We start from the raw sequence: 27,018 nt of genomic DNA, 5'->3' as shown, positions 1-27,018 counted from the left end.
CACCCCAAGTTCCACACTGCTGGGTTTTACCGCATTTGGGACTGAAAGGATAAAGGGACCAAGATGAACCTGTACATTATAGCAGCCAAACAGGCATTCTAAAGAATCCAGGGCTGAAAATGGGCCAGCACCATCCAGCAAGACTCCAGGGGTCTGTGGGAACTCTGATGCCATGGAAAATTTAGGACTCATATCTTTTACAGGGATGGAAGTTAAGGCCCCAATCTGCAAACACTTGCATCCACGCTTATTTTTAGACCTATGTAGTACTTCACATCTTGAAGTCAGCGGAGATAGTTATGTGCAGAAAGTATTACATATCTTCCAGTCTTCATTGGCTTGGGGCCATAGGAAAGAGACAGGCCAGCACAGGTCTGCCCAGGCTAAAGAAATGTCACGTTTCCAGTGTCAAAATCTCTTCTAACAACTGATGAAGGCAACAGTAGGCCATTCAGAAAACTCACCTAAGAACGTACTGAAAGCCAACTTCACTAAACTAGTAGAAATGATAGAGAATCTCGAGAGGCATCACTTAGCACATACATGAGATTACGCTTTAAGACAGAAAATACTGGGTATTATCACTTAAAACACAGACAGGGTTATACTTTTTCAGAAAAATGGACAAATATTAAGGAAGCAAGACAACATGAAGGACAAGGCACAATTAAACTGAGCATATCTATGATCAAATATTTTGAAAGATACTATTTTAATAAGCTTGCATATTTAATCAGTGTAAATATATTACAATAAAACATCCATTCCTCAGAGACTAATGACTTATATTCACAGTTTCAGAAGTCAGACTCTCCAATACTTCCATTCTCTGCTCTAAGCAGTCAGGCCAAAATCATAACTTTCTATAGATGGACTACCTTGAAATAATTCAAACCACTTTTCATAGCTGTTAATAAACACAGTTCTCATAGGTGCAGGAGAACTTTACAAGTTCACAGAATCTCAGTGATCTTCAGCCTTTTACTTAAAGATTGAATATTCAAACACAAACAACACACCATCACCCTCAACATACCTCCAATATCTATTTTGTTGTAATGGCAGAAGAGAATCATAGAAAGCCCAAACAAGGGTGTGGAGCACCTTATGAGGACAGACTTCTGGAGCTGGGCCTATTTAGTCTAGAGAAGAGCAGACTGATGAGAGGGAAGCTCATCAGTGCAGGTCAGTATCTCTGATAGGTGCCAGGAGGATGGTGCCAGATTCTTTATAGTGGTGCCCAGCGACAGGATGAGGAGCAATGGCCATAAATTAAAACATAAGTTTCACCTCAATATGAGGAAGAACTTCTTCATGTTGAGGGTGGCAGAGCATTGGAACAGGCTGCCCAGGGAGGTTGTGGAGTCTCCCTCTTTGGAGACACTCCAAACCCAGCATAGACATGTTCCTGTGCAACCAGCTCTAGGTGACCCTGCCTTGGCAGGGGCTTGGACTGGATGATCTCCAGAGGTCCCTTCCAACCCTAACGATTCTGATTCCATTAGATTTACCTACTACCGGTCAATGATGAAGCTTTTGCAGTTTTTCACAACAACTTAAAGCACACATTAACAAGTTTGTTGATAGCATTACTGAACAAACTCTCTTATAGCTGAGTAGATAGTAGATATAGCTTGTATCAATCTGTGTTGGTAAAGATAGTTCTTTTCAGCAAAACCCCTCACATGAGACAAGCAGAACATCGATGCTGAAATTGCAGCACCTCCTCCAAGACTTTCTCCAGTACAGAGGTCATTAAAACCCCAGAAAATCCTGATCTTAAATACTGTACCTGCAAAATAAACCCACTTGACCACAATAAAACCTTTTCCAGGGAGAATTCAAAGCAAAACCATATAAAAAACTTTAAAAATGCCATTTTCTTTTTTAACATTTTGCATTAGCTTTACAGCTGGATTACAGGTCAATAAAGAGATAATCTGGACTATGTTCTTTCAGACTGAACACACACACTGCTCTTAGATATGGGACTCTAATGTGGGCAACTCAGTTATGCAGTTGCTGTATGCTAACTATGCCACTGCTCCTGAAAAACTCTTCCAGGTATGAAAGTCTGATTAAAATGTCTCTTGACTTTAGAGTAAGCGGGAAGGGATCCCCATTTCTGATATGCCTTTACTGAAACTGCCCTGGGAGCATGGGGAGAGGTAAAGTAAAATAAAGGTTGTGGAAGTTCTCCTTGGAGGAGCAATTTTGAACATCTGCTTGACGAGAAAGCACAAGGTCCTGTCGCAGTTGTCTGAGTACGCACATTTTTAAAGAGTGAAGAGAACTTGTATTTAAACATCTTAGAAGAATACAGCAACAAAAGTACTGCAAACATCTTAAACGAGGCATTTTCTCATGTTGTGGCGTAACCTTTTCAGCTGGATAATAACCACCTAGAAAAGAAGTACTAGTAAAAAGGTACATATAAGAGTATAATAGCTTCCGCATAATATGCATCTGCTTGGTACAAGATACCTGCAACCTTAATTATATTTCAGAAACAGCACGTTTTTGTACTCGGTTGTGCAATAACAACGCTATTGAAAAGGGCAGTTTAGAGAAAAGAACATACAAAACCCATGGAGAACAGAGTCTATTTGTTTTATTTCATCTTGCATTTGTGTTGTTAAAGCAAAGCGTTCTATACATATTATTTAGCTATTTACTGCCACTCTACACCCATTATTGACCTAATTGCAGAAAGACAAATGCAGGGACAAACTCGTTCAAATGAGCATAGAGATAATGCTTCTCTGACTTGGACAAATACTTACTTAAAAATAAGACACTGCTCATGGGTTTCTTTTATTAACAGTTAATGGCTCAATTCACAGAACTTTGAGACACCATGGAACATGTAGCAAAATGCAATGCTGACAATACATAATGTCTTTTCACTACATATTCTGCAGAAGAAGAATATTATGGTAACAGCTGAGCTACTGATTAATCAAACACCTAAATGGAGAGAATTTGGCAAGATGGATGGTACCTTTTAGATACAAGATGATCCCATACTTTTTTATGCAGGCAAAAACCCTGTCAGTGTCACAGCCATTAAGAATGATTATCTGAAAATACTTCTATATGTATTTTAAAGTAATGTGAGCCAGCATTATAGCAGGTGTCATAGTTTGATTGTAGCTTAGGTATGGGAAAGACCTGAAGAAACCCCCCAATAAACCCAAGTACTCTGACATGTTTCAAAGCCGACTAACAATGCAATGGCTTAACAAAGGAAAAAGTACAATTCATTTTTGTTTCTTAACACTGTTTTTTTAACTGTGAAAAATCACACTACCAGAATCTCTTTAAAAATGCTACTGTGAGATATGGAAAAAACAGACATGAAATGAGAGTGAGAGTCAGAATGGGAATTCTACTGAAACAAAAAAAAAAACACCTTAAAGCACTACATGAAAGTATTTTAATAAATCACTTTGTTCTGCTGCTTAAAATGAATGAAGTTGACAGTCAACTATGGCACCTATGAGATGGCTAATAGTTTCTCACTAATAGACTGATATAAAACAAAAAGTTGTAAGATTTCCAATCAGACTGAAGAGTTCTTCCATTTCAGTTGTTTCCCAGGTTGGCCGCTTCACTGTATGTGTACTAATGGATGAATAAAATGTTGAATGGGCTAAAGAGGTTTTCTCTCAACATGTATCCATTATTTCCCCCTTATCTTTTTTAAAACAGGAAACATCTTTTCTAGTACTTTTGGAGCCACAGACCCATTTCTTGAGGAACTACTGCTACAGTAAATTGCACAGAAATACTTCAAACAAGTGTTATATGTGCCACACTTAGAATTTCCAGCCTAAGACATGCAGGTGTAGTAACCAAAGCAAAACAATGGAATTCTAACAGAGAATGAATATTCATTTACAGTTTTGCAAATAGAGCAAGAACACCCGGAACTTAAAGATTCACTTTCACAATTCACATGTTGAAATCTGTTTTAAGGAATTTTTGATTGTGTTGTACAACATAGAGAGGTCTTTAGAACTAACTCACTTGCTCTCAGTAGCACATTGCACTAAAAGTACAGGAGCACGCCACATCAATTCATTATTGTAAATAACACTCATACAAGCGGGTACCGCTGCTAGCTGCAGAATTCCAGGCTCTTAGCCCTTTGCAATACGTGGCCCTGAAATTCTTTGGATGTGCAATGTATTTAACTCAGTTTAAGTGGCAAACTCACATTATGCTATGCCTTAAAACCTTCCAATAAAAAGTATACGTGTTGATTATAAATCCCAAGCGCGTTTCAAATTTCTTATCATTTCCAAAAGCAAAACCACACAATCATATCAAGTATTTAAACAGCAATAAATAGTTCTTCTGAAACTCAGAGAAGAGGTGCATTCAGCTATCATTAAAAACAGTATCAGGTACTAACGTTTTAGCCTACGCTATATGTATGGTGAAACAATGTTCCCAGACTGACAGTACTCACACTGGAAAGCATGAACATCTCTTTTAAGCAAACTCAATGCTATAACACTGCTATTTCTTTTCCTAGTATTATTTTTCTGGGAAAATGGGTGAAGTTGAGAGAAAAAGAAAAGTATTAAAAGCACTTCTTAAAATTCATCACCATATTTCACAGTCACATGAAGGAAGCTGTGCTCTGTTTATTCTAAGGAAATATCTTCACGAGCATCTGGAAGCAGGTATTTTTCTCTGCTGTTTGGAAGCAGAGGGAGGGAGAAATCCCCCTCTTGAAGAAAAAAAAAGACTAGACACTCAAATCCTGTTCCCTCTGCAGCCGGGGTAAATATTGCCAGCTGCTACAGGGGTGGGCAGGGACGGGGGCAGGATTTTCTCCTTAGACCATCTGAATAACAGTTTCCTTCAGCCCTATCATTTAATTTTAAAGTGGAATTTGTTTTATACAGCAGACCAATAAGTACCCTAGGAGCTTGATTGGTTGGTGCTTAATGAAATTGCTTCTGCTGACATTAGACACATTAGGATACTGATTAAAACACTTAATGATCCTTCCTGATTTTAAATTGCTAGCTTATATTTGTGAGATGCCATCGAAGTATCCTTTTCCTTCCTTTCCTCCACTCTAATCCTGCTTCTCCTTGCCCTTTTTCTGTTCATGATCCTTACAGTGGTGCTCATTGGCACCAGCCTGATCACAAACCGAATGATAACATGATGTTCAACACTGCATTGTTTAAAATATGTCAACCCCCAAAATATAAACACTGAAAGACAGTCATCTTTAAAATACAATTTCCCAGTTCAAAGCTCGAACTATTCCTAAATGTGGAAACACTGAGGATTATTAATAAAAAGGGAAATCCAAAATCAGAATAAACTTTAACTTTCTACAATATTTGATGAAAAAAGATAATCCTGTAAATGTAAAAACACGTATAAAAGCTTTACTTTTGAGCTTCAATGTGGAAGACAGCGATACATTGCCAGATAATAGTGTTGGAATGGCATTCCTATGACAACAAAGCCATTTTTCATGCTCTTATACAAAATTGCATACCATATCACCTTCCAGTGGGAAATGTGTATATCTTACGGGCAAAATGACAGCTTATCCTCAAATACTGTTAAACACTAGAAATACCAGGTTTGGAAACTATGCCTGAAAAGGGGGGAAACATAAGAGCTGTAAAAAGTTCTGTTTTCCTCGATGAATCTGATCAAGATTCTTGAGCTGAAATAATACTTACAAAAAGAAAAAGTCAATTTGCTTATATACTAAAACCTGCTGTGCAAGAAGCTTTTAGGAAAAGAAGTGAATATATGGAATTTTATGCTGAATACAAACTTTAAGACAACAGAAACTAAAAAAGTAGAAATTTTTGTACATTTTAGCACCATTATAAAGTTAAGACTTGAATGCCGGTTCTGTCACTGTGGCTGTACCTTGCAGCTGGTGTAGCTAATGTGAAGCAGATTGACTTCAGTGATCTTTGAGAGAAGAATAACAGGATTTGCTGATCACAACAAATAATGCAAGTTTACTTTTTCTTGGTTTTTTTTTTTTTTTTTGTCTTTTCAAATTGATTTTTAGCCTTATTTTTATCAGGCAGCCAGAGTGCATTTCTGTCAGCTAAATCCAAGTCCCAGTCCTTTTGGTCTCTGGATAGCTCGTATTGGCTCTGCGATCCCTTTGCCGTCTGGTCCAAGGCCCGTACCAGGGGTCCAGCCCATGCTCTGAAGCATTCTGTTCCCAATGTTGTTTTCTGGGATTGGTTGGGTGTTTTCACCTACAAACCCTGAGATTAAAGAAACACACAGCATTAATCAGCACTGCCTGCCATGTGGAGAAAAGCAGGATAATCTCCCTTAAAGCTTTAAACCTTCTTTATTCTCCTAATTCATCTAACAGGTTGCTAGAACAGGCTGTCTTTGCACATGTTGACCTCCTGGCTGCATATGATTCTAAATAATACAGTCCTATGCTTTATTTTTAGTGTTTTTAAAGACTAATTCAGTTTTCAAGAATGACAGATAGCGTCACAGATCTTTTATACTGCAACACAGCAGATTTTATGCCAAAGAACCTGCATCACCTGCACAAGACTACCAAAGCATCTGCAAGATTACCTGAATTTCTTGTCCTATACAGTTACTAAGCCGAGGCACATCGTAGTAACATGACCATCTTTCCATTCCTAGCAATAAGTGGACTGCTATTCTGAAACTCAGCTATATTTTTACTCGGTTTCTCTTTTACTGAACATTGTAAGAGAGATCTGATACATCGAAGTTTACTTTTGGTATTTTCAATGCCACTAAGTGTTGTTTATACTTTTCCCTCCATACTATCGAGATGCCTGAGAAAAGCTGCACACATACAGCAGAAAACATCATCATGATTGCAAGTATTGATAGAAAAGATTTATTTTTTAATAAGAAAATTTAATTTTTTCCATGAATGCATCATAAAAATTAAGTAACAAAGCAGGTTGTTTTTCCCCTTGAGCTAGAATTTGGAGATGATGCATGAATAAGTCTTCCCATACACAACTGTCTTGCATGAGAGTTACAAATGACATTTATTTCAAGAATCTGCATGAAAACTTATCAAATGACACCATACAAACTGTTTTAAAAAGGGCTGAAGTTTCTGAACTAATGCAAGCAGTTGCACATGGGTAGCTGGATTTTGTTTTCAGCTTTGCTAAACATCTTCCTCCCCCCTGATAACAGAACAAAACCCCACCATGTGCCCTGCTTCAAATACTATCTGTTCAGCTTTCTACCTCTTTATTCTGGCCTGCTACTTTCTGAAAAATAAGGCAGGAGGAGACTATGGTTTTGTGTTTTTGGGGACTATAATGTCTTCAATCAAGACTTTACCACTGAGAAGCAGCTGGCTCATTATTGTATTAACTTACTGAACAAGAACACAAGAAAAGTTGAATGTGCACTTCTGAAAAGCCTCATTTATCACACACACACACACAGAAGAAACCACATTCAGAGACAGAGAGGCACACGTTAAAAACCTCATGATGATTGTGATGATGAATTTACAGTATAATCAGTAAGTACAGTCCAGAATTATCCACTATAGATCTGTTCCTATTCAGTACTGGCTACATAAAAAGTAGACAGCTTTCTAGTGTCTCAGTTCCTGAGTCAAAGAAAAAGGGAAACGTATTGAGAGAAGGCATCCTTTAATACTGGTTTGAAGCTATGCTTAAAATAAAGGCTTTTAAGTCAGCAGCTTCCAGTCCCCAAGAGGGTTCCTCTTGAACTGACCAGCACAAAATTCAATGTCCAAGACTTCCTTTCTTTTCAGGCCCCCACAGGCAGAGGCAATTTTCATACATACGAGCCCCTGACACTGACTGGCATACACAACACAGGCTTTGCAACCTTCTTAGTTATACTTTCTACCTCAAAAAAGGGAAAGAAGAAAGGCTACTGTTCAACTAAGGTTCTGGTAAGCCTCTCAGGTAAAATCCTGCAAGTGTGTTTTGGTCCACTTTTCACAACACGTGATGGTAAGAAATGGAGCATCGTTCCAATGTACATTTGCGGAACAATTAAGGGGGAAACTTGAAAGGGAAAAAAGATCCAACAGTTGCCAAGCAGAAAAGAGCAAGGGTATATTTCATGGCATCTAAGAATTAGAAATATTAAGCCATTTGTAATGCTGCTAGGCAAAGACAGCAATGCTGCTGGAATGGTATGCAAGGCATAGCCTGAGACAACTTAAAGAGCTTTTTTGTTAGTCTATTTAGAGGAAAAATCTGCAGACCTTTTCCTGTAACAGATGTACCTTTCTATATGGATTTCAAGTCTCAAGACAGCGAGAGCAACCTCACAAAAAAGATGTATGAAAGAATAATCTGTACCCTGATGTGTTATTTAATAAACTGATGTTTCTATTTTTGATATTATTTGAAGTAGCTCAGCAGGTTTTTTTCTGTGACTGACAGGATAATTGGAATACTTTTTGTTTTTAAAGACATATAATTACTTATAGAATGTACACTATTTTTCCCTCCACTGTACATACCTTTCTATCTCCTGTTAGAAGACTGAAAGCTCTCCTGAAGAGTTCTATTCTTATTCATCACCAGATGAAAAGAAGGAATGAAAAAGAGCAGAAACCACCATAAACTTGGCTTCACAACCCACTTTTGAGCAAACAATCAGACAACATACACTGTCCAAAGGCTAATGTGTCTGGAGGCTTTGTATTGCAGCAAGAATAAGGCAAAATCAAAAAGCCACCCAACTTGCCTATATTACTGACTACTTACTCCTTCTTGCAAATGAAGTGGATATGGATAGCTTTTAATTTTGAAAATGCAGACCATTAAATATGCAGACCATTCCTTTGCAATACAGCCAGTTTTTATATAAACATCTACATCTGTCTTTAATATTCCTGCAATTTTCAACCATCATTTGAAAGATTTATCTGTAATGCAACATATTTCACTTGAATCAGAAGAATATGGACAGTAGTATTGCCCTCTTCCTCCATTCCACCACCAATCAGCAATTGTAAGACAAAATTTGCATTGCTGGTTGATTGCCTGACAGGAAAGAGCTGTTAAAAATCACGCTACACTGTGTGCTATTCCCCTGACCCCCATTCCTGTGCTTTGGGCTTTTATTTTCTAATTAAAAGCAGTAATTGTCCTTGCAATATTAATCTTCAAGTTCAGTTTTTAATTCATGCCTATGGCAATTCTTGGACTATCCAGTAGGGCCTGTTAGAGAGAATGGTCCAAGCACATTGGCCTTGAAAGTGGCTGTGTTACCTCTGGGATGCGATCAGTCTTGACCCACCCAGGAGCAAGAGCAAAATCAACCCACTGCTCTGTCCCACAAAACATAACCATGCAAAATCCATGCAAGAACATCACTTGTCTAAGTTTACTGCTGTATGAGGCTCTGTGGAGTTCCAGGAGTTATGAGGAACTCCCAGCCAAAATGTTTTTAGCAACCGTAACAACTTGGTGCTGCAGATGAGTAGTCTGCATGTAAAGTGTCTGCCATTACACAAGTGAGGAGCAAACACTGAGCAACAGCAACTTGCTCGAAAAGACAGCACTGTAAAATGTCCTAACTTATGTTCCTTCTCCTTGCAATACTGCCAATTGAAAGTAAGACAAAAAAAAGGCCAACCCTCAAACCTCTGTGTATATGAACAGACACACTTCAAGGTCTACATGTATGACCTTACATACATGGAAGAGGGAAGCTCTGAGTAGAGAGGCAAGACTGCGATGGGGAAAACAAAAAACCTCATTGCATTTGTTTAATTTTGGTATGATATTTATGACAGCATGAGAGGCATGTTTCAATGAAAAATAAAGGTATGTCATTTTTTCTTAACAGCTGTTGAGACAGGTATGTCCTGGTTAAACGGTACACTAGCATTCAGTGCCATACCCTTGATTTTACAGTGATTGCCATGAATTAATTTAATTCCATCTGTAAGCTAAAATCAGATCAGAGGTCTAATGCTGCTGCAGGCTCCACATCTGTTTAATCATTTTTTGATACAACAGCTTGCAAAAGTTCAGGTTTTAAATTTGCTTCATATTTAAGGAACGATGTTACACCCGTGTGCAACATCTCCAGCAGGAAACAAATGAGCCTATGCACAGTTTTGATCTGACAGATACATTTTATTTGCAAAATGCTTCTAAAAAAAATAAAATCTCACCATTTAGGTTATCATTTATTACAGAATAATAAAGGAACTGTGACCCTATAAGCCATTATTGTGACAATATTTATTTGTATGGCTCAATTGCTGGATAAGAATAAACCACGTTTAGTTTATACTGGAGTGAATAAAATCAGAATATGGCTAGGTTCAATCTCTTAAATAACCCTTATCTAAGAAAATGTGGGGGTTTTTTGTTTGGGTTTTTTTTTGTTTTTAAACAGTTCTGAGAAAATGACACTGTACATAAATACAGTCTTGGCCTTTCATCTTTCTTTTATACGATTAAGACTTGTGAGCAGAACAGCAATGCCTTTGCAGAGCATACCACAACTATTATTTCCTCTTCTATCACTCCCAGCAGCCTTAAATCCTTTAAATCCTTTCCTAGAAGGATCTCTTTTTGCCTGGGTAATTTTTGCAATACATGGCCTGCTAACCCTTACCCCCTACCCTGGATCTCACTTATGTCTATCACAGCAGAGTCAGTCTTTCTACCTCAAATCTTCCAAGGAGCATTGTGGATGGTAATTCACTTGCGTAATTGGCTCAAGAGATGAAAATCTTGTATCTGCCTCTCTTAGCCACTAATCTATCCAGCTGACTGCAAGCCTAATTGGCAGCTTGTTTAGTAATTTGGCTCCTAAAGTGTTGTATTGATGTTGGATAAACAGCCAATGGAAGGAGAAACGATACATGCTGCTTCACTTTAAAAGCTAGTGCACATTCCCCTTCATTTTCTGAAAGCATTTAATATTCCATCTCTCCTTTTGCTTTTCTGACTCCTCACTACAGATGAGCTCAGAACAGTAGGGACTGATCCTGAGACACGAGACAATTTTACAAGGAATGTAATCAGAATAACACATTGCTGTATCGTTTTATGCCAGCTCTAACTAGCAAAATGGGAATCAGACTGCCTGGATGTTTATATCCTTAAAAGTGTTTTGGATAATTGTGCAGTCAGCATCATGAGCACAGCCGACAGCCATATTGTGATTTCTAAAATCAGTGCTCTTCAAAATTCAGTATATTATGGCTGTATAGCTAAAAAAACATGTTCTGAAAATGCCATTTGATTTAGCTAAATATTTGAGATTGCATTTTTACACCAGACTTTTATATATCCCTCACACTGGGCTACCTAAGACTGTGCCTGAAGAATAACCTTAGAATGACTATAGCTCAGGTGAGTCCGTTTGCATTGTATTTTATTCTAGCTAGCAGAGAGATAAAAATAGCAGAGGACAGAGCTATAACTGCAGTAAGGTGTTGGAAGCCTCCATATCTACCCAGCAGCCGCAGCAGAGTTGTGTTATTGTCTGCATTGCCATAGTTTCATTCCCCAATACTGCCCCATTGTTCAGTCACTGTTAGTTATGCAGTCTGGAGAAGGCTCAGGGGGGACCTTATTGCTCTCTACAACTACCTGAAAGGAGGATGGAGTAAGGAGGTTGCTGATCTCTGCTCCCAAGTAACAAATGACAGGACAAGAGGAAACAGACTCAAGCTGCACCAGGGGAGGTTTAGATGGAGATTAGGAACAATTCTTTCCCCAAAGGGTGCTCAGGCATTGGAACAGCCTGCCAAGAGCAGTGGTGGAATCGCCATCCCTGGAAGCGTTCACACATCGTGTAGACAAGGCCCTCAGTGCCATGGGTTAGCGGTGGCCTTGGCAGTGCTGGGCAACGGTTGGACTTGATTATCTTAAAGGTCTTTTCCAACCTAGCTGATTCTGTGATTGCAAGGAATTGTTGTGTAATTACAGCATTGGTAAATGCATTATTTCTTGCAGCATAGACCCCAGATTTAAACCAATTTTCAACTCTCCTGAATATACAAACATAAATCTACACACTGATGAAAAATTGAGATACTGAACTTTAGCTTCAACTGGTCATCCAGTATCACAGATTATTTGGAAATGGGACTGCGGGTGCTCTTCTCCTTCCATGCTCTATTAGACTACATTGCGTGTAAAGTTAACTTTACGCCCATTCAGTCCCTACTACTACTAAAATCCATTGGGAAGATTTGGCATTATTAGATTCACATTTATCCCTCAGTTAGGGGAATCTCTTGAATACCCAAGACGTGTCTTTTCACTTGGGTTCAAGGAAGGTCAAGTTTATGCCTTGTCTATGCTGACAGACCATCACTGGATGCATTTTGGGAGAAGTTTTCTTACGGGGGACCATTCTGAGCCCCTCAAAACTTGCCAAAATTGCTCCCTTCTGATAAGCATTCCCTGACTTTTACACAAAGACTTGTAACATTACACTGAAACCCACAGGGAAAGGATTTAAATCGCAGTAATACTCTCAAAACTGACAGTGCGTTTATTGTTAATTTCAGCAGAAAGATTGAGGATTAAACTGATACTGGGGCTATGCACATTACAGTAGCTCTATCTGACCCTAACTCAATTTGGGATGGATTGCAGGGATACTGGAGATGAAGTTCCACTTCTGTTGCCTATTCTGTGCCTTTGTGGTTGGAGTATTATCTGATAGAGATTTATCTTTATTTAAAAATGAAGATTAATTCATTAGAGCTCAGTAAATACATCTGCATATTTTTTACTATGGGCTAAATAACCATTTGCCTATTTATTTATGCAAACAAAGCTCACTGTAATCCCTCTATCAGTAAAGAAGGCATCAGAACTTAAAACTTAGTTATTACATTAGCATTGGCAGTGTCAATCTATGGGCTGAAATCCGCCAGCAAATTCTCAGTATAAGCTTGGTTCTTCTTGCATTGTGGGTCTTCTGAAGATCCTCATTACTCTGGTATTTACATATAAGGGGCCCTGTCTGAATCAGTGATCTCAGGCTCGACATGAAAAGTCTATTTCTTGGAAGGGACAGCGGTTTCCAGTACTAGATGGCACTCTGCAATCTTTTAATTTTGGAACTGATTTAGTGAGACAATATGGTAGGAGAAACAAAAAAATAGAAAGAATTTAATCAGCTGCATAAACCAACCAAAGAAAGAAGAGTATCCATAGGCCAGATAGTCAAGCAGTTATGTTGTATATGCCAGAAAGGACTTTGGTAGACTAAGGATAAGAAATGCCGCTAGGCGATAAGGGAAAGCGTTCACAACACATGCCAATGTTGTATTACCCTCTGACAAGAGATTTCTGCCTAAGGAGTTGTGTATTTAGTAGAGAAGAGCAGTGAATCAAGCTAAAAAGAAAGTAGGTATGTAAGAGTTTGTCTAGAGTTTTGGAAATAAACTGCCAGTTCATCCAAATACACAAAAATCCACCCTTCCTCTACAAATATCTCACTAAGTTGACCTTCACCACAAACTTAACCTCCGCCACCTCTGTTATCACAGTGTAATCACCATCTTTTTCAAATCATCATTTTGGTACTGTAGATATTCAGGTCTGATTTTTAATCACTGACATATTAAGCATCAGCAAAATAGTTTGCTTAGCTGTTCCATTGGCAATTTTTAAAAAGGAATGAAAACATGTACCCTTTTGATTACCTTGTTAAAGTGAGTCATGATAGCATTATAGCAGTGCTCAGTATTTCTGCTGTAATTAAGGATCTGTCATATTTTTCATTAAAACACATTCTTTAAAATGAGACTTTTAACTTGGTCATTTCAATCAGCACCAGCCTGAAGTGTAGCATGCCAACGAGAAAAAGAAAATGACAGCTGAAATTTGCTTTTGCAAAATGTTAGTATTAAAGTGCCCGTAACATGCACAATAATTTATATTTTATATGCACATTCTCTGGATTCTAAGTAGAAAATAACTTTTTCTTTTGAAAATTAGTTTTTGCAGGTTTTCTACACTGCTCCACACTGTAAACTGGGCTATGCAAACATCAGAGCAAAGAGTGTTTTCCAATAGAAATAAATGGCTATTTACAAGGCACACCAATTTGATGATTTTTTCTAACATTTAAGATCTAGAGGTTTCTTATTAAAAACCAACCAAACAAAAAGAAATGAAGAGATCTTGGGGATTTAAGGGGAGTTGATTGAGGAAAAAAGACCTCATAGAGAAAAAGACAGAATTAGTAGGAAAGGAACTGGGCTAAATGCATATTCAGTGTATGAATATGGCAGCGAAGATTTTGTAGGATCTACTGGTTTGCTATGAGACTTTAAGTAATGTAAGACTGAGATGACTGTAAACTTTCTCAATGCATGCGTTTCAGGTAGTAATACTACTTTGCAGAGAGTGTCCTTTCTCTTGCATACAAGTTCTTTGTTGTTTTATTCTTTTCATTAAGAGTGGACCCATTTTTGGTAGGACTATTTCCATGATACTGCTTGTCTAAGAGGTTTTTATACAAACTTGAGGGCACTGTATCGTTGCAATGAAATACGTCAGGGTGTCATATGAAACAGTTCTACCACCCAGGTAGTCAGAAAGGGCATAAAGTCATTGAGAGTGGCCTGGTCCCAAATCTCACTAGAATCACTGAAATGATATTGGTTTAATGGAAGAAGCTGTGCAAAAAGTCCATTTTTAATAATGCACAACACCTAATTTTTGAAAGAAATCATAGGAAGTAAATGATTTTTACTAGTATCTTTTTTAGTTGATATACTAATGAGCTATGTCCAGTAGTACACAGATAGGGCTATATCAAGCATCCACAAAAAAGAAAATGTATCTTCGTAAAAAAGGCAGAACAGGACACTCCCACTTCAGTACCGTCAGCTCCTAACAATCCACACTTATATTCTCTCTCATTTTCTTCACTGATTTCAACACAGTGTTTCTTCACCTTTACAAATGACATTTCTGAAACTATAAAATGCTCTGTGCTGCTGAAACTTTCTTGCTTCAGTACTTTCTCATTGCTGTACAAGTAAATCTACATCCTTTGTTACTAATATACACAAACCTATTGGTATGTGACTTTGACTCTGGACTGAGAACAGGCTATAAATTTAGAAATCAATATCTACCTCTATCAATATTCATTTTACTTTTTCAATACAAAATACTAAGGTGAAAGAGCAGTAAATAAGCTGGAGTACTGAAATAAATTGGGTGTTCTTGTCACAATTAATAAACGTTTAACCAATCACACTGCTTGCTACAGAAGTCTATGGCTTTGTAAGGTGTCTGAAAGTAGCAGGGGCTACCCTTGTGAGATTCCAAACCAGAGAACAGGTTTTGATACTTCATTAGGACCTCCAGTCATCCTTTTCAGTGCTGCTGAAGCTAAACATATAAACGACCATTTTCAACACTGCACAGTGCTATAAGAACTAATTTACCAGTGGAAATTATTCCAAAAATGCAGAAAAGAATCTTGAAAATACTATTTTCAACAGATTGGCTTATATTAGGTGAAACTTTGCTAATCTGCAGCACACGCAGCTCAAGAAAACATTTGCAGTTCATGACTCTTTGACAGATAGCCTTTCAGGATTTGCTATGATGTTAAACAGGGACAATTATTAGCAGAAGGCTTCTTTCCACTTCCAACTTTTGTTCGTGTATATATGACTTCTGCCTTTGTTTCAAGAAAAAAGGTTTACAAATTCTTCACCATAAAATCTTGTCCTTCTGTCCCTTTATGCTAGCTAACTATAACTACTGGAGGAAGAATAATCAAATAGTGATCTTTCATTTTAATCCAAATGGATTTCCATTCTAAAACAAAACCCTGTTTCTTTTATTAAATGGCATGAAATACCGACAAAGACAAACAAACAAGGCCCATGACGGATAAACAATAATTTAGCTGTAGGAAGGTTAGCCTTTGAGAAAGCTGTAATAATTTATAAACTGTTATCCATTACCTAAACATATGTACAAGTTTACTCAAAGTTTACCAAAGTTTCTATTTGCTTAAAAATCTACAATGATGAAATGTAGAAAAAACATTTTATAAAGACCACAGGAAAAAAAAAAAGCACAATCCTCCTGCCCAGAACAAAACTGAGAAGATCACCTTGAACTTGAAAAGGCAAAACCCACACGTTAGTTAAAAGGTACCTCATATGATACCTTTATCCACCACATTACCTGTCACTCTTCACATAAAGGCACGTTTTGGGGGCAAAACAATCTCTAAAATTGTGAATAGATAGATATATAACATTGAATGACTACATAATATATTTGCCTTAGTATCAAAATATTGGCTTTGCAAAGTTATGCAGAGGAGCCAGCTCATAAAATAAAATACTTAATGCTGAAAGCCCAAGGTAAAATGAATAACGAAATTAATTTCATGATACTTCATACCCTCTCAGTACAAAGTGACATCCTCTAGTACTTGAAAGTTGTGAAGTGAAAATCACCTTGTAGAAATAATGATATTATTCTCTCTTCAGCCATTAAGTATTTTTCTTTCTCACTTCACATATGTTCAGAGTCTTAGAAACTGACCCACACATTCTCTTTTTCCACACTGCTGCCACTGAGGTGCTTTTATAACATTTTTAATGTTATTCTTGCTCTGTTGCTGCCACTGAGGTTTGAAACAAAGAAGTTTCAGGAGAGGGAATCCAGCTGGAATACAAATATTAGGCTTCTGTAAAGACATCTATTTAGAAGACCTGTATGTGTTGCATATGTTGCTATAGTAATTAATATGACGAGGAGATGCAATCCACATTTCCATATTAGCAATATATAAAAAGCCTCACAGAGGCACACACACATCTAATCCGTCCAGTATGCACATATATAATTAATACAACAAACTGATGAGAGTCCTATAAATCACTCTAAAGTATTGAAAAAGTCATTTCACAGCTGTGACATCAGCAAAATGCATCCAGTGGTGGTGACCTCGCATCTGTAAAAATCTTTCAGGAATGTGCTTGCAAGTGCTCCCTATTTAATCTACAGCACGAATTTTATCTCCTTATCTTAACATTTCCATTGTTTGCCCAAGAATTCACATATTACCTTTATTGTGCAGGGTATTTATAGTATTCATATGCATTCCTCACAGAAAAAAGATACCTCATGTCTTCTACCTTGTAATGCTTCAACAGACATAAGCAGTAATCTTTGCTGTCTATGATTCTCAGCGTATGAAAAAAAGATGTATCCTCTTTAAAGGCTTGACTACAAAGGACTAGAAATTGGAAATGTTTGAGGGAGAAATAAGAGACCCTATTTATTTCTTAATCTCTATTAACAAATACAGATAGAACATATCCAAAGTTATATGGGAAGTTACTGAATTTATCAAGCATTTCCCTGGGTCACTGACCCACTGCTTTGTATTTAGAGATTTAACATCTTGTGTTTTGTGTTCTGTCCCAGGGAAATTGGTTACCTGTGGGTCCTGGCAGGGGAGCAGCTTTCCTTCTCCGTTTGATGTCTCCCATGCACAATGATCCTAAATGTACACTGGTTTGCCTGCAAGTAATTACAGGAGAAAACTATTAACAAAAGAAGAAAACCGCCACGTAAATGCACAGCTTGTATAATCTGAACCCGTATCAAAACATTCTCAACTGAGATGAAGCTGCACAGTTAAGCCACCAATCTTGTTTATATCAAAGTATAATTATGTTTGTTGACAAGCACTCAGTATCTAAATGCAGCATCATAAATTGTTACTGGAATGAATAATACAAAGGGAATGCTTTTTAATTTTCAAAACTGGCAATCTTTCTAACTCACCATAAAACAAAAACACTGCTGCTCCTAACAGGCAAATAGCTAAGATTAATTATCTACAGAGATCACAATACTGTTGGTAGGTTATCAGTTGGCTAGTAACACCTCACTGTCAGAACAACATTTATTACATGAAGAGCATTCTCACTTTAAGATAAGTTGAAGAATGAATGATAAAACATGAAAGAGTAAACTCTTCAAAGGTGCATGGAATAAACTTGTAGTGCAGCAATTTGTCCTTTTCTAATTCACTGGCAAGTTGTGAGAATGGTAACACAGAAGCACGGTATCTGTTATACTCATTAAAGAATTATGAGCTTACACTTGGAGACTGGAAAATTGGTGGAGCTGCAGAGGATGACAAACAAGCAAACCTTACTGCATTATAGCCAGCGATTAGAAGTCAGGTACCACAGAAAAGGGTACATTTGGAATTTCCAAATATTGAATTTTGGAATATAACCTTAAAGGACAGTTATTTGTCTTCAAATAATATACAGTGCTTATAGAATGGAATATATGCAGCTGGCATTTTTTGGGAAAGAACTAGAACAGAAGGGAGGAAAAGGCAATAATTTCTAAACTCCACAATCTTAATATGTCTCCATAAATGTTACTGAGAACTGTGATTCTTACCACAGAGGTGTAGTGAATGTTGATAAAATTACAAGCTGAGAATTGCATCTGACAGTCTAGTGTAGCACAGTAACACTCTGTCACTCACGGGATCTGGTTTCAGTGTGGATATATGGCTTATCCTTCACTGCATTTATAAACTTTTCAAAGCTGTGCTGCTTCTAAATGAATAACAAATGGTCATATAATGTTGAGAGACCTCAGACCTGCTCAATAATGTAGAAGAGTGACAACAATTCCTTGATGAAAAGATGACAATGCACAATCGTCTACACACTTCGTCTAAAATGTTACAGTACATTAACAGGTACTACGGTGCTTTTATTTAAATAATAAAATATTCCAAGAAACTTAAGTTTCACACAGGAGTGCATCTAGCTTCACCTAATGGACCCTTATTTCAACACTTACTCAATTCTCTTTGTTCTACACCAGATATTTTCCTTGCAATTCTTCTAAGTTGAAATTGCATCCTATTTTAACATCCAGATACTGAATACAGTTGAACTAGTATACTAACACAGTGAAAAATTTCAGTTCTAAATTTCGAAAGAAACCCTTTCATAATTGACCGTACAATAAAGAAAATTCATATTTAAATACAATACGGGGAAACAATTCTTAGAGAAAGAAACATTTGAGATGTTTAATCATCAATAGATCGATACTTGATATTAAACACGCAGAATAAGCTGTGTGGTAAATTATATGTTAAACAGCTTAAAACTCTCCATTTTCTCTTCCAAATGAAAAAGGGAGAAAGTCTCCAGGAATACAAGTAGGATGAAAGATAAAAATTAATAAAGTCAGGCAATTGAACCTGAAGATCTGAGCTACAGCAGTAACAGCACCAGCGTTTGAGTTATTTTACCCAGAATTGATTATCTGTTACACTACATTGAGATATCTAGATTATTGATCTGTAAGATTATGGTACTGGGGTCTCCCCACTTTTCCTCCAGGCGCACCAAATGGAGTTGCAACAAATAACACTAAGTAAGGACTACTTTGTTATTGTTGTCACCCTTCATGTAGAACATAGCAGTTACTTTTTAATTTAAAATCAATGAACGTCTGAAAGGCAGCCTTGTTCCTTCAGCATAAATGAATCATTCGCCTTTGCTGAGCACAACAACCCCATCACCAGCCAAGGTGAGAGTGGGTATTTCTTTGTTGTCGACAAAAATTCTGTACATCACAAATAAATAACAATATACTAGAGCATCAATTAAGCTTTGTCAAACCTGGTTTTATGGTCACTAACATCAAACATCAAGCTAACTCAGGATTCTAAAGCAGCATTTGCTCTTACCAGGTCTTACCATTTGAAATGTGCTGCCAATGTAGATCACAGTAAAACAAAAAGCTTTTTTTAAATGATTTTTAAGAGGAACAGACAAGAACTATCACTGCTCTGGAGCTGGCAGCTTAGACAAAATGAAGTATTGTTCTGATGCTGAACAGTACATTCTGAAATGCTTGTAATGGGAGTATTATAAAGTAGAGAGAACTCTGACCCTCAATCAGGCTAAGTTCAGCATTATGTTTCTTAGCATTAAATCAGAAGAGCATGGATTACAGAAAGGAAGAAAGCTATTTGCCTGACTTCTCTCTACTTACCCCTAGCTTGCTTCCAGCTATCGTTTATAAATAGTGCTCTGGAGGGAAGCTAGGCATTTTATTAGGGAAAAAATAAAACTTGTTAAGACCACCTTGCCTGAAAACTTGGCTTTTGACGTGCTGGTGACAGGGACTGGAGCAAGCAGTGTCAAATGGAATAATTTCTAAGGAAAGACAACAGGAACTTGTCGCCTCATTGTATGCATTTACAAATAGAGGCTTTTCAGAGTATTAGGCCTAGTTAAAGCTGCCCTCTGGATAAAAAGTGTTCCCAAGCAGCCTCAGACAACCTTGGGAGACAAACAGATGTGACTATGGTCCCTGGCGTTTGGCAAGAACACTCACTGTCAATAAGAAAAATATGAGCATGGACAGGGCATCAGCTGCACCGTGGCCGAGCAGGCCTGCAAGTGTCATAGCAGAGGCAAAGTTGTGGCAGAGGGAAACAAGAGGGCTGCAAAAGCCAGGCTGGTGTGAGCTTACACTGGCGTGCCAAGAATTCTGTTGTTGTTGTTGTGTCATGCCTCAATGTATTGAGCAAAAAGACTGGAAAAGCCACTGTCAATTTGTATTAGTTTTCCATCGTGTGCAGTGTTGATATTCTCCTTTCTACGTGGTAAATAAGAGCCTCCAAAACGAAGAGACTGGGAAGGCAGTAACAACAGAATAGCAGTTGGAATAAAAAAAACCAGTAAACACCCCAAAAACGGGTTTGTTGCAGCAAATGTTTTTATAGAAGCAATGACATGTCAAACAATTCACCAGCATTTATGCGTTCCTGTGACAAACATTCACTGACAGAAATTTTGTTATCTCCTTCTTAAACAGTTGCACTCTCCCTATAATTTCTTTTCCCAAGGTAATTGCCCTTACCATGGTAACATGCCTAGAATTGCCTCTTTAAGCTCCCCCAACATTTCTATCCATGCTTACACTACACAATCTCTTTTTCTGTAATTTCCATAGCTCAATATGCAAATATTCTTGATGAGTGCCTTTTCTGCAGTTACACATGTTCGCATCTCCAAGACATTTTTAACAGGCTATGTCAGACTTTTATCTACCCTGACCTATGCAGTCAGTGGACCATTTGGTTACATTCCAAAATATACATCTTGTTCTGTGGGTGAACCAATAGCTGCACCGCTTTAATTGTAATCCACCTTCTGAGCAACTAAGCACCTAAAGTGGTTCTTAACTCTTTCACGAGTAGTTATCACCTTTGCTGCTATCAGAGTTCTAAGTTCACTCTTCCAGTCATTGAGAAGAGTAATACAATAAAATGGGTGTAGAACAGCAGGTACTCCTGAACTTGAGTTCTAGCTCTCTCTTTTATTACATGGGTTGGAAGGGACCTTAAAGCTCATCCAGTTCCAACCCCTGCCACGGGCAGGGACACCTTCCACTAGAGCAGGTTGCTCCAAGCCCCTCTGTCCAACCTGGCCTTGAATACTGCCAGGGATGAGGCAGCCACAGCTTCTCTGGGTACCCTGTGCAAGTGCCTCAGCACCCTCATAGTAAAGAGATTTCTTCCTAATACCTAATCTAAATCTACCCTCTTCTAGTTTAAAGCCATTCTCCCTTGTCCTATTCCTACATGCCGTAATGCAGTAATTGCTCCCCAGTCTCTTCAGAAAGGTGCAATGACAGCAGTGTTACACAGCATGTAGCTTCACATGCATTGATAAAATGGCCTGAACTAGCAAGGCCATCAACTTACTTAGGGGAACTGGCTACTAACATATTAAACACAAAACATTTGTGATTTTATTTTATATGTGTCACTGTGACATGTCTGTAGATCACTCTGTCTGTCTGCTGTCACTTTCCTTGCAATCCTTTATTTGGTATCAGTGCAGTTGCTTTTGTCGGTGCACTGTAATTGTGCCAACGGTTACATCACTGAAGGCAAACTTAATTTTGTCCCTTAGTATATTTAGTGTCAAGCCACTTACCAGATGACACTACAGCATGGCTAAGATAACCTGTAAGTAATGGAGGTGATGGTTTTTGTGTTCTGTTTGTGTCAAAAATGCATAACAGTACCGATTACTAACAGGTAGAGTATTGTTTAGACTGATGTCTATTTCACGGTTAGGTAAATTAGAAATGATCAATACTTCCCTATCATTACATTCCAATTAACATCTCTCTCACCTGAGGAACAAATGCACAGTAAATAGTGACTGTGTTCAGCCACAGTATCAATGGCATTCCTGCAGATGGCTGTAGAACTCAGCAAGTTTATCACTGCTGAATGCTTCAGCTAATGGAGAGGTTTGATGAAAGCTTGTAAGTGAATTTCTTTCACAAGACATTACAGTAAGGCAAGAGTTGACTGGTTTGCATTTTAGAAGGGACCTGAGAGAATTATATTCAAGGGGAAATCTAACTGAAACTGTCAGTTCTCAGTCTTAAAATATAGATATGAATATGGATATGACTGAAGAGAGAATGCAGTGAGGACCACAAGTCATTTCAAGCTTGAAAAGATGGAAAACTTCTTACAAACTGAAACTGAGTAGGGTGTGTGTGAAGCAACAGATAAAAATGAAAAACCAGAACTCACAGTTGCATAACAGAGAAGCAAGCCAATTAAATGATCAAAAAAATTTGTAATGTGTGGAATATTATAAAATCAAAGAATAATCTGAGTAAACATCCCATTCTTTAAGTATCTTTTACACAAAAATATCACAGAAATGGTTTCATATCATTACACAGAATGGACCTGTAATACACATTATCTCATTTCTTAAATGGCTTAAAATGCAGACACTGCTGTTGTCTGGTGGCCAATGAAATCCATTAGCACTGCTTAAATAAGAGAGCTTGGGTGAACTTCAACTTTCACTGTATCTTCCAAAATCTCCACAAGTGGCAGACAATGGCTTCAAGAGCGTCCAAGCCCATGGAATAGTTTATGATCAGTTTAGGGGTAAACACCATTAAACCTATTATTTCTACATGTAAATGTAAATTCTAAATACATGTACTAGGCAACTGGTGCTAAATTTGGGAAGACTATTCTGTATTATCAAGGTATAGCAAACATTTCTAATCTTTGCCTCTGGCATGTATCTCAATATAACCACAGAAAAGATGCATGATCTTAATATTACACTGAAATATGCAATGCAGGTTCAGTTTTGAGGAAAAACAGATGAAAAACAATGGCTAAGGAACTTCGTAAGGAAAGATTTTCTCTATCCTTTGTAGCATACAGCTTGCCCAAAACATGGACAAAGCCCCTGGTCTCCATTTGAATGCCCAGAGAAGAGTAACACATACAGTAATGCCTGTGCCCTGTGGACAATTCCAGAGGGATGGCTCCTTATCCATTCTGAAGAAGGTACTCACATTCTTTTACTCTCTAAAATATGCATAGCACATGTGCACTTCCAGGAGATGAACAGGACACTACTTTGAGGTCAACATTTTTGGGGAGTAGATGAAGATAGATGAGAATGAACATAACAGTTGCTTTAACAAGGAAGATTTGGACTCCACATCTTAGTATTATAGAGCAATCTTGAAAAACAATCCAGCAATGTTTTGTTAAGAACATTTGAGATAAACCTTGCTCAATACAAATTTACCTGCCTTTAGGTCACATCAATGTCTGAAAGGAATTTTGTTATTTGTATGTTTGTGATAGACAGAAACATGTCACATGCACATGTGCCTGGTGGCAATCTAGGCACTCAGTATATTAAATGCCAGAACACTCACCACAGTCTAGATCAAAGCTGCTGCAACAGCTTCATTCTTGGTGAACAGTTCCTCACTTGTGCCTTTCTTCCAGAAAAAAATACATACTTTTGATATTGGGACACTGAGATTATTTGCTCAGGCTGCACATAAGATCTACCTCTACTTCCATCAAACTCTCAGTGGATGAGAAGAATGTCACAGCTTTCATGGAACCCATGAAAGCAGCACTGGTGATATGCAGTATCAGGAGACAGATTCCTAGAAATCAGAAACTTAGAAATCTCTTCCTCTAGTTTGCTTGGGTTTGTTTTTAATGTGTGAAATAATTCACAGATTCATACATATTCCCCCATGCTCATCCCTCATGTGTTCACAGTATTAAAAGGATTTCTCTCTTGGCTAGGAGTGGTAGACCAGTACTACTGCAAATTAGTCTTGTCTACAAATTACATTAAAAGTCCATACAGAAACTTTTCATTCAGTGCTAAAGAGCTGGCAATCAAATAATGAAATACAGTGCATATACGACATATACATTAATATTTAATGCTTATGAAGATGAATATACATTTCTTCTTGGTATCAATTTTCTCAGACACCATTCAGGTGGAATCAGTTCCATGCCTGATTTCTCCACATCTTTTACAAACAGTAAAGCTCTTCCTCAGACTTGACTGAAGAATGACATCATCTACTTAACAGATTGCTTCATCTGCCTCCACAAGTGTGAAAACCATTCTATTAACCAGAAGAGCTATGCCCTTTGTTTTCCTTTTATTACATCTTAAACGTGATAAAACCATGCAACTTCATCAAACTCCTTTCATACTATGTCAATCCGTTCACAACATAACTTTAAACATAAGGATGGCAGACCTGCATTACTGAAAGTCCTAGTGCAATGCTATTATGAAAAGAATACAATCTTCCCCTGGCCCCATCAGATTACCTCATCACCTAACACTATACCCTAATATGTTCCTTTTTGTTATCTCTTTCAGCACTTTCAAGAGTCATTCAGACACAGCAGTCACCCAAAATTTACCTGAACTCTACAAATCTACACATTCAACTCCATCCTGTGTAATTTTAGCAAACGCACTGGAAAATGAAAACTTACATCATACATATGTTTTGACACCCAATCTCAAGTCACTTCTGTACTTCATTTGTGAATTCAGCCTCTAAAAGATATTTCCCCTCGTAGATGCCTACTGCCCTCAGAAAGGATAATGTATTGTGTTTTTTTCTTGTTTCTAATTAGTAACTTAAACATATGTTCAGCATTTAACTCTAAATGTTTGCCTTTTCCCCAAGCTCTAAGACAGCTGTCCAAGATGTGAATGCCAGAAAACATTTAAATATCAACATCTGCTGAATTATGTTAATTTAGTGTAATATAATTGGGCATGAGTTGGAATTGATCAAAAGTATATGAATTACACAAAGGCAAATCCAAACCAATATCTTGGTGTACAAACAAGTCATGAAGGAACTCTGAGGGAATAAATCCAAAAAATCCACTTTTGTTAAAAATAAATAGCTAAAACTTACAGTTTTCTTCCAACAAATGACATGATTTCACATTTTCAAGACAGGAAATGAATATTTATACTCATTCGGAATATAAATTTCGTGTTCAGTCAGAATATTTCTAAATAGTTTTTGACAGCAAGTTCCATTATTGTTTTGTGTCAAGCAACACCTCATAAAAATAATGCTCATATTTGCATAATGGTGAAACAGAGCTAGAAAACAGATTGTAGTATTAGAATACCACCCTGTTACAGGACACAGAATTTGTTCCACAAATTCTAAAGCAAATATTCTTTGGTTTCTTCTTCATCTCATGACAACATTGTCAATATCCAAGAGATATGGGCCCTGATCCAGCTCTGAAGTGATTTGGAAAGTATCTTTATGACTTGAAGAGTAACCATGGGCTTGAATAGATCAACAGAACGACTTGATAGCTCAGCTACACTACTTCTTCCAGGTATTTTTGGATGCATAATTGTTTACTGACTATGACACTCACTAAATAAAGCCAGTGCAGGACAAATGTATTTTGGTGAAAAGATTCTAAAAAGCACATCTTAAAGTTCTGGATTACACTTGTAAAGAGTTAGGATAAATTACTGCAAACATTAGCATCGTATTCAAAATCCCTTCCTTTTAAAACAGGTATGGAACAAGAAGCAACACTGAAAATCCAAGTATCTATTACAGAAGCTTAAAAATGGGAGAAAGAAAATGTCTTAGGTCAGAAGCACTTAACACTCAGCCTGTACGGTAATTTCTTTACCTCTGTGCTGGGAAGGTGAGCAAGCACGGACAACTAGAAAGCATTTCAGAGACCAATAATTCAATTAACATGGAAAACGGGCAGCACAATGTAATGATTTTTAACCAGTCATTCAGACCTAGATCTGGACCAGTGCTTCAGAAGCTTTTTGTCATATTATAACTACTGTGATCAGTCCTTACCCTACTACCTTCCAATCAGTTCCAAGAAAATAGCTCTGCAGCTGGATCCCAACATCACTCCTTAGTCCCTTTCACTTCCCTATTTTTAATAGTAGAGAAACAACAGTTCAAACAATCTCATTGTCTGGGTAAGATAGTACAGTTATAATTCAGTCAATCTGATCAACAAAGATATAATTCTATGCAACTTGGGATGTGAGGGGAAAAAGTCCCTAAAGCTGAGATTGAATATTAAGCTAATTATACTTCTTAACACTCTGCACCCATTCACCTCAGTAACTGTCATGAAGCTTCACTGAATACAAGAGGGATCTGTCTGTGTAGGAGTGAATGCAAAATTTGACTTTCTAATAACAAAAGAGAGCAGGTAAGTTAAAGTTATGGTCTTTTTTTAGTTTCAAAATTCTTTAACAGCAAAAGCTTCACTTCTGTCCTTCTGCTCTATATTATTAATGAGCAATAGCAATACTTCTAAAAATATGTGTATAAGGTAACAGGGGAATGGCCAAACTAATTCCAAAATCCAGAAATTAGCAAGCTGAACTGTGCCCTTTGCTTCCTTTTGGCTCGGACAGTTACTGAGTGCTAGTTTCCAAGCAGCCTGAAATGTATTGTTATAATAAATGATCAAAATCTCAAAATAGCAACAAAGAAAATAAACATGAAAATGATGTAATTTCAAACAAACTACTCAAATTTTCTTCAAAACGCTTTCTCTCCTTACACAAAATCACAGTCTGAATAG

At 37.5% G+C, this 27,018-nt stretch overlaps 1 protein-coding gene across 1 annotated transcript in view; it reads right to left on the bottom strand.

Annotated features, from left to right (window-relative positions):
- Positions 1–2,589: 2,589 nt before the first annotated feature.
- Positions 2,590–27,018, bottom strand: part of GPATCH2 (G-patch domain containing 2) — a 116,720-nt gene continuing 92,291 nt past the window's right edge. The window contains exons 9-10 of the mRNA XM_030499785.1: positions 17,470–17,552; positions 2,590–6,266 (exon numbers count right to left, since the gene is read on the bottom strand). Coding sequence (XP_030355645.1) covers positions 6,097–6,266; positions 17,470–17,552 — 253 coding nt within the window. The 3' untranslated portion in view covers positions 2,590–6,096. The remainder of the gene's footprint in view (positions 6,267–17,469; positions 17,553–27,018) is intronic.

The sequence above is a fragment of the Strigops habroptila genome, chromosome 10 (genome assembly GCF_004027225.2).
Source record: "Strigops habroptila isolate Jane chromosome 10, bStrHab1.2.pri, whole genome shotgun sequence".
NCBI classification, from domain to species: domain Eukaryota; kingdom Metazoa; phylum Chordata; class Aves; order Psittaciformes; family Psittacidae; genus Strigops; species Strigops habroptila.
Note: the sequence above shows the minus strand (reverse complement) of the source record. Positions and strands in the feature narration are given on the sequence as shown.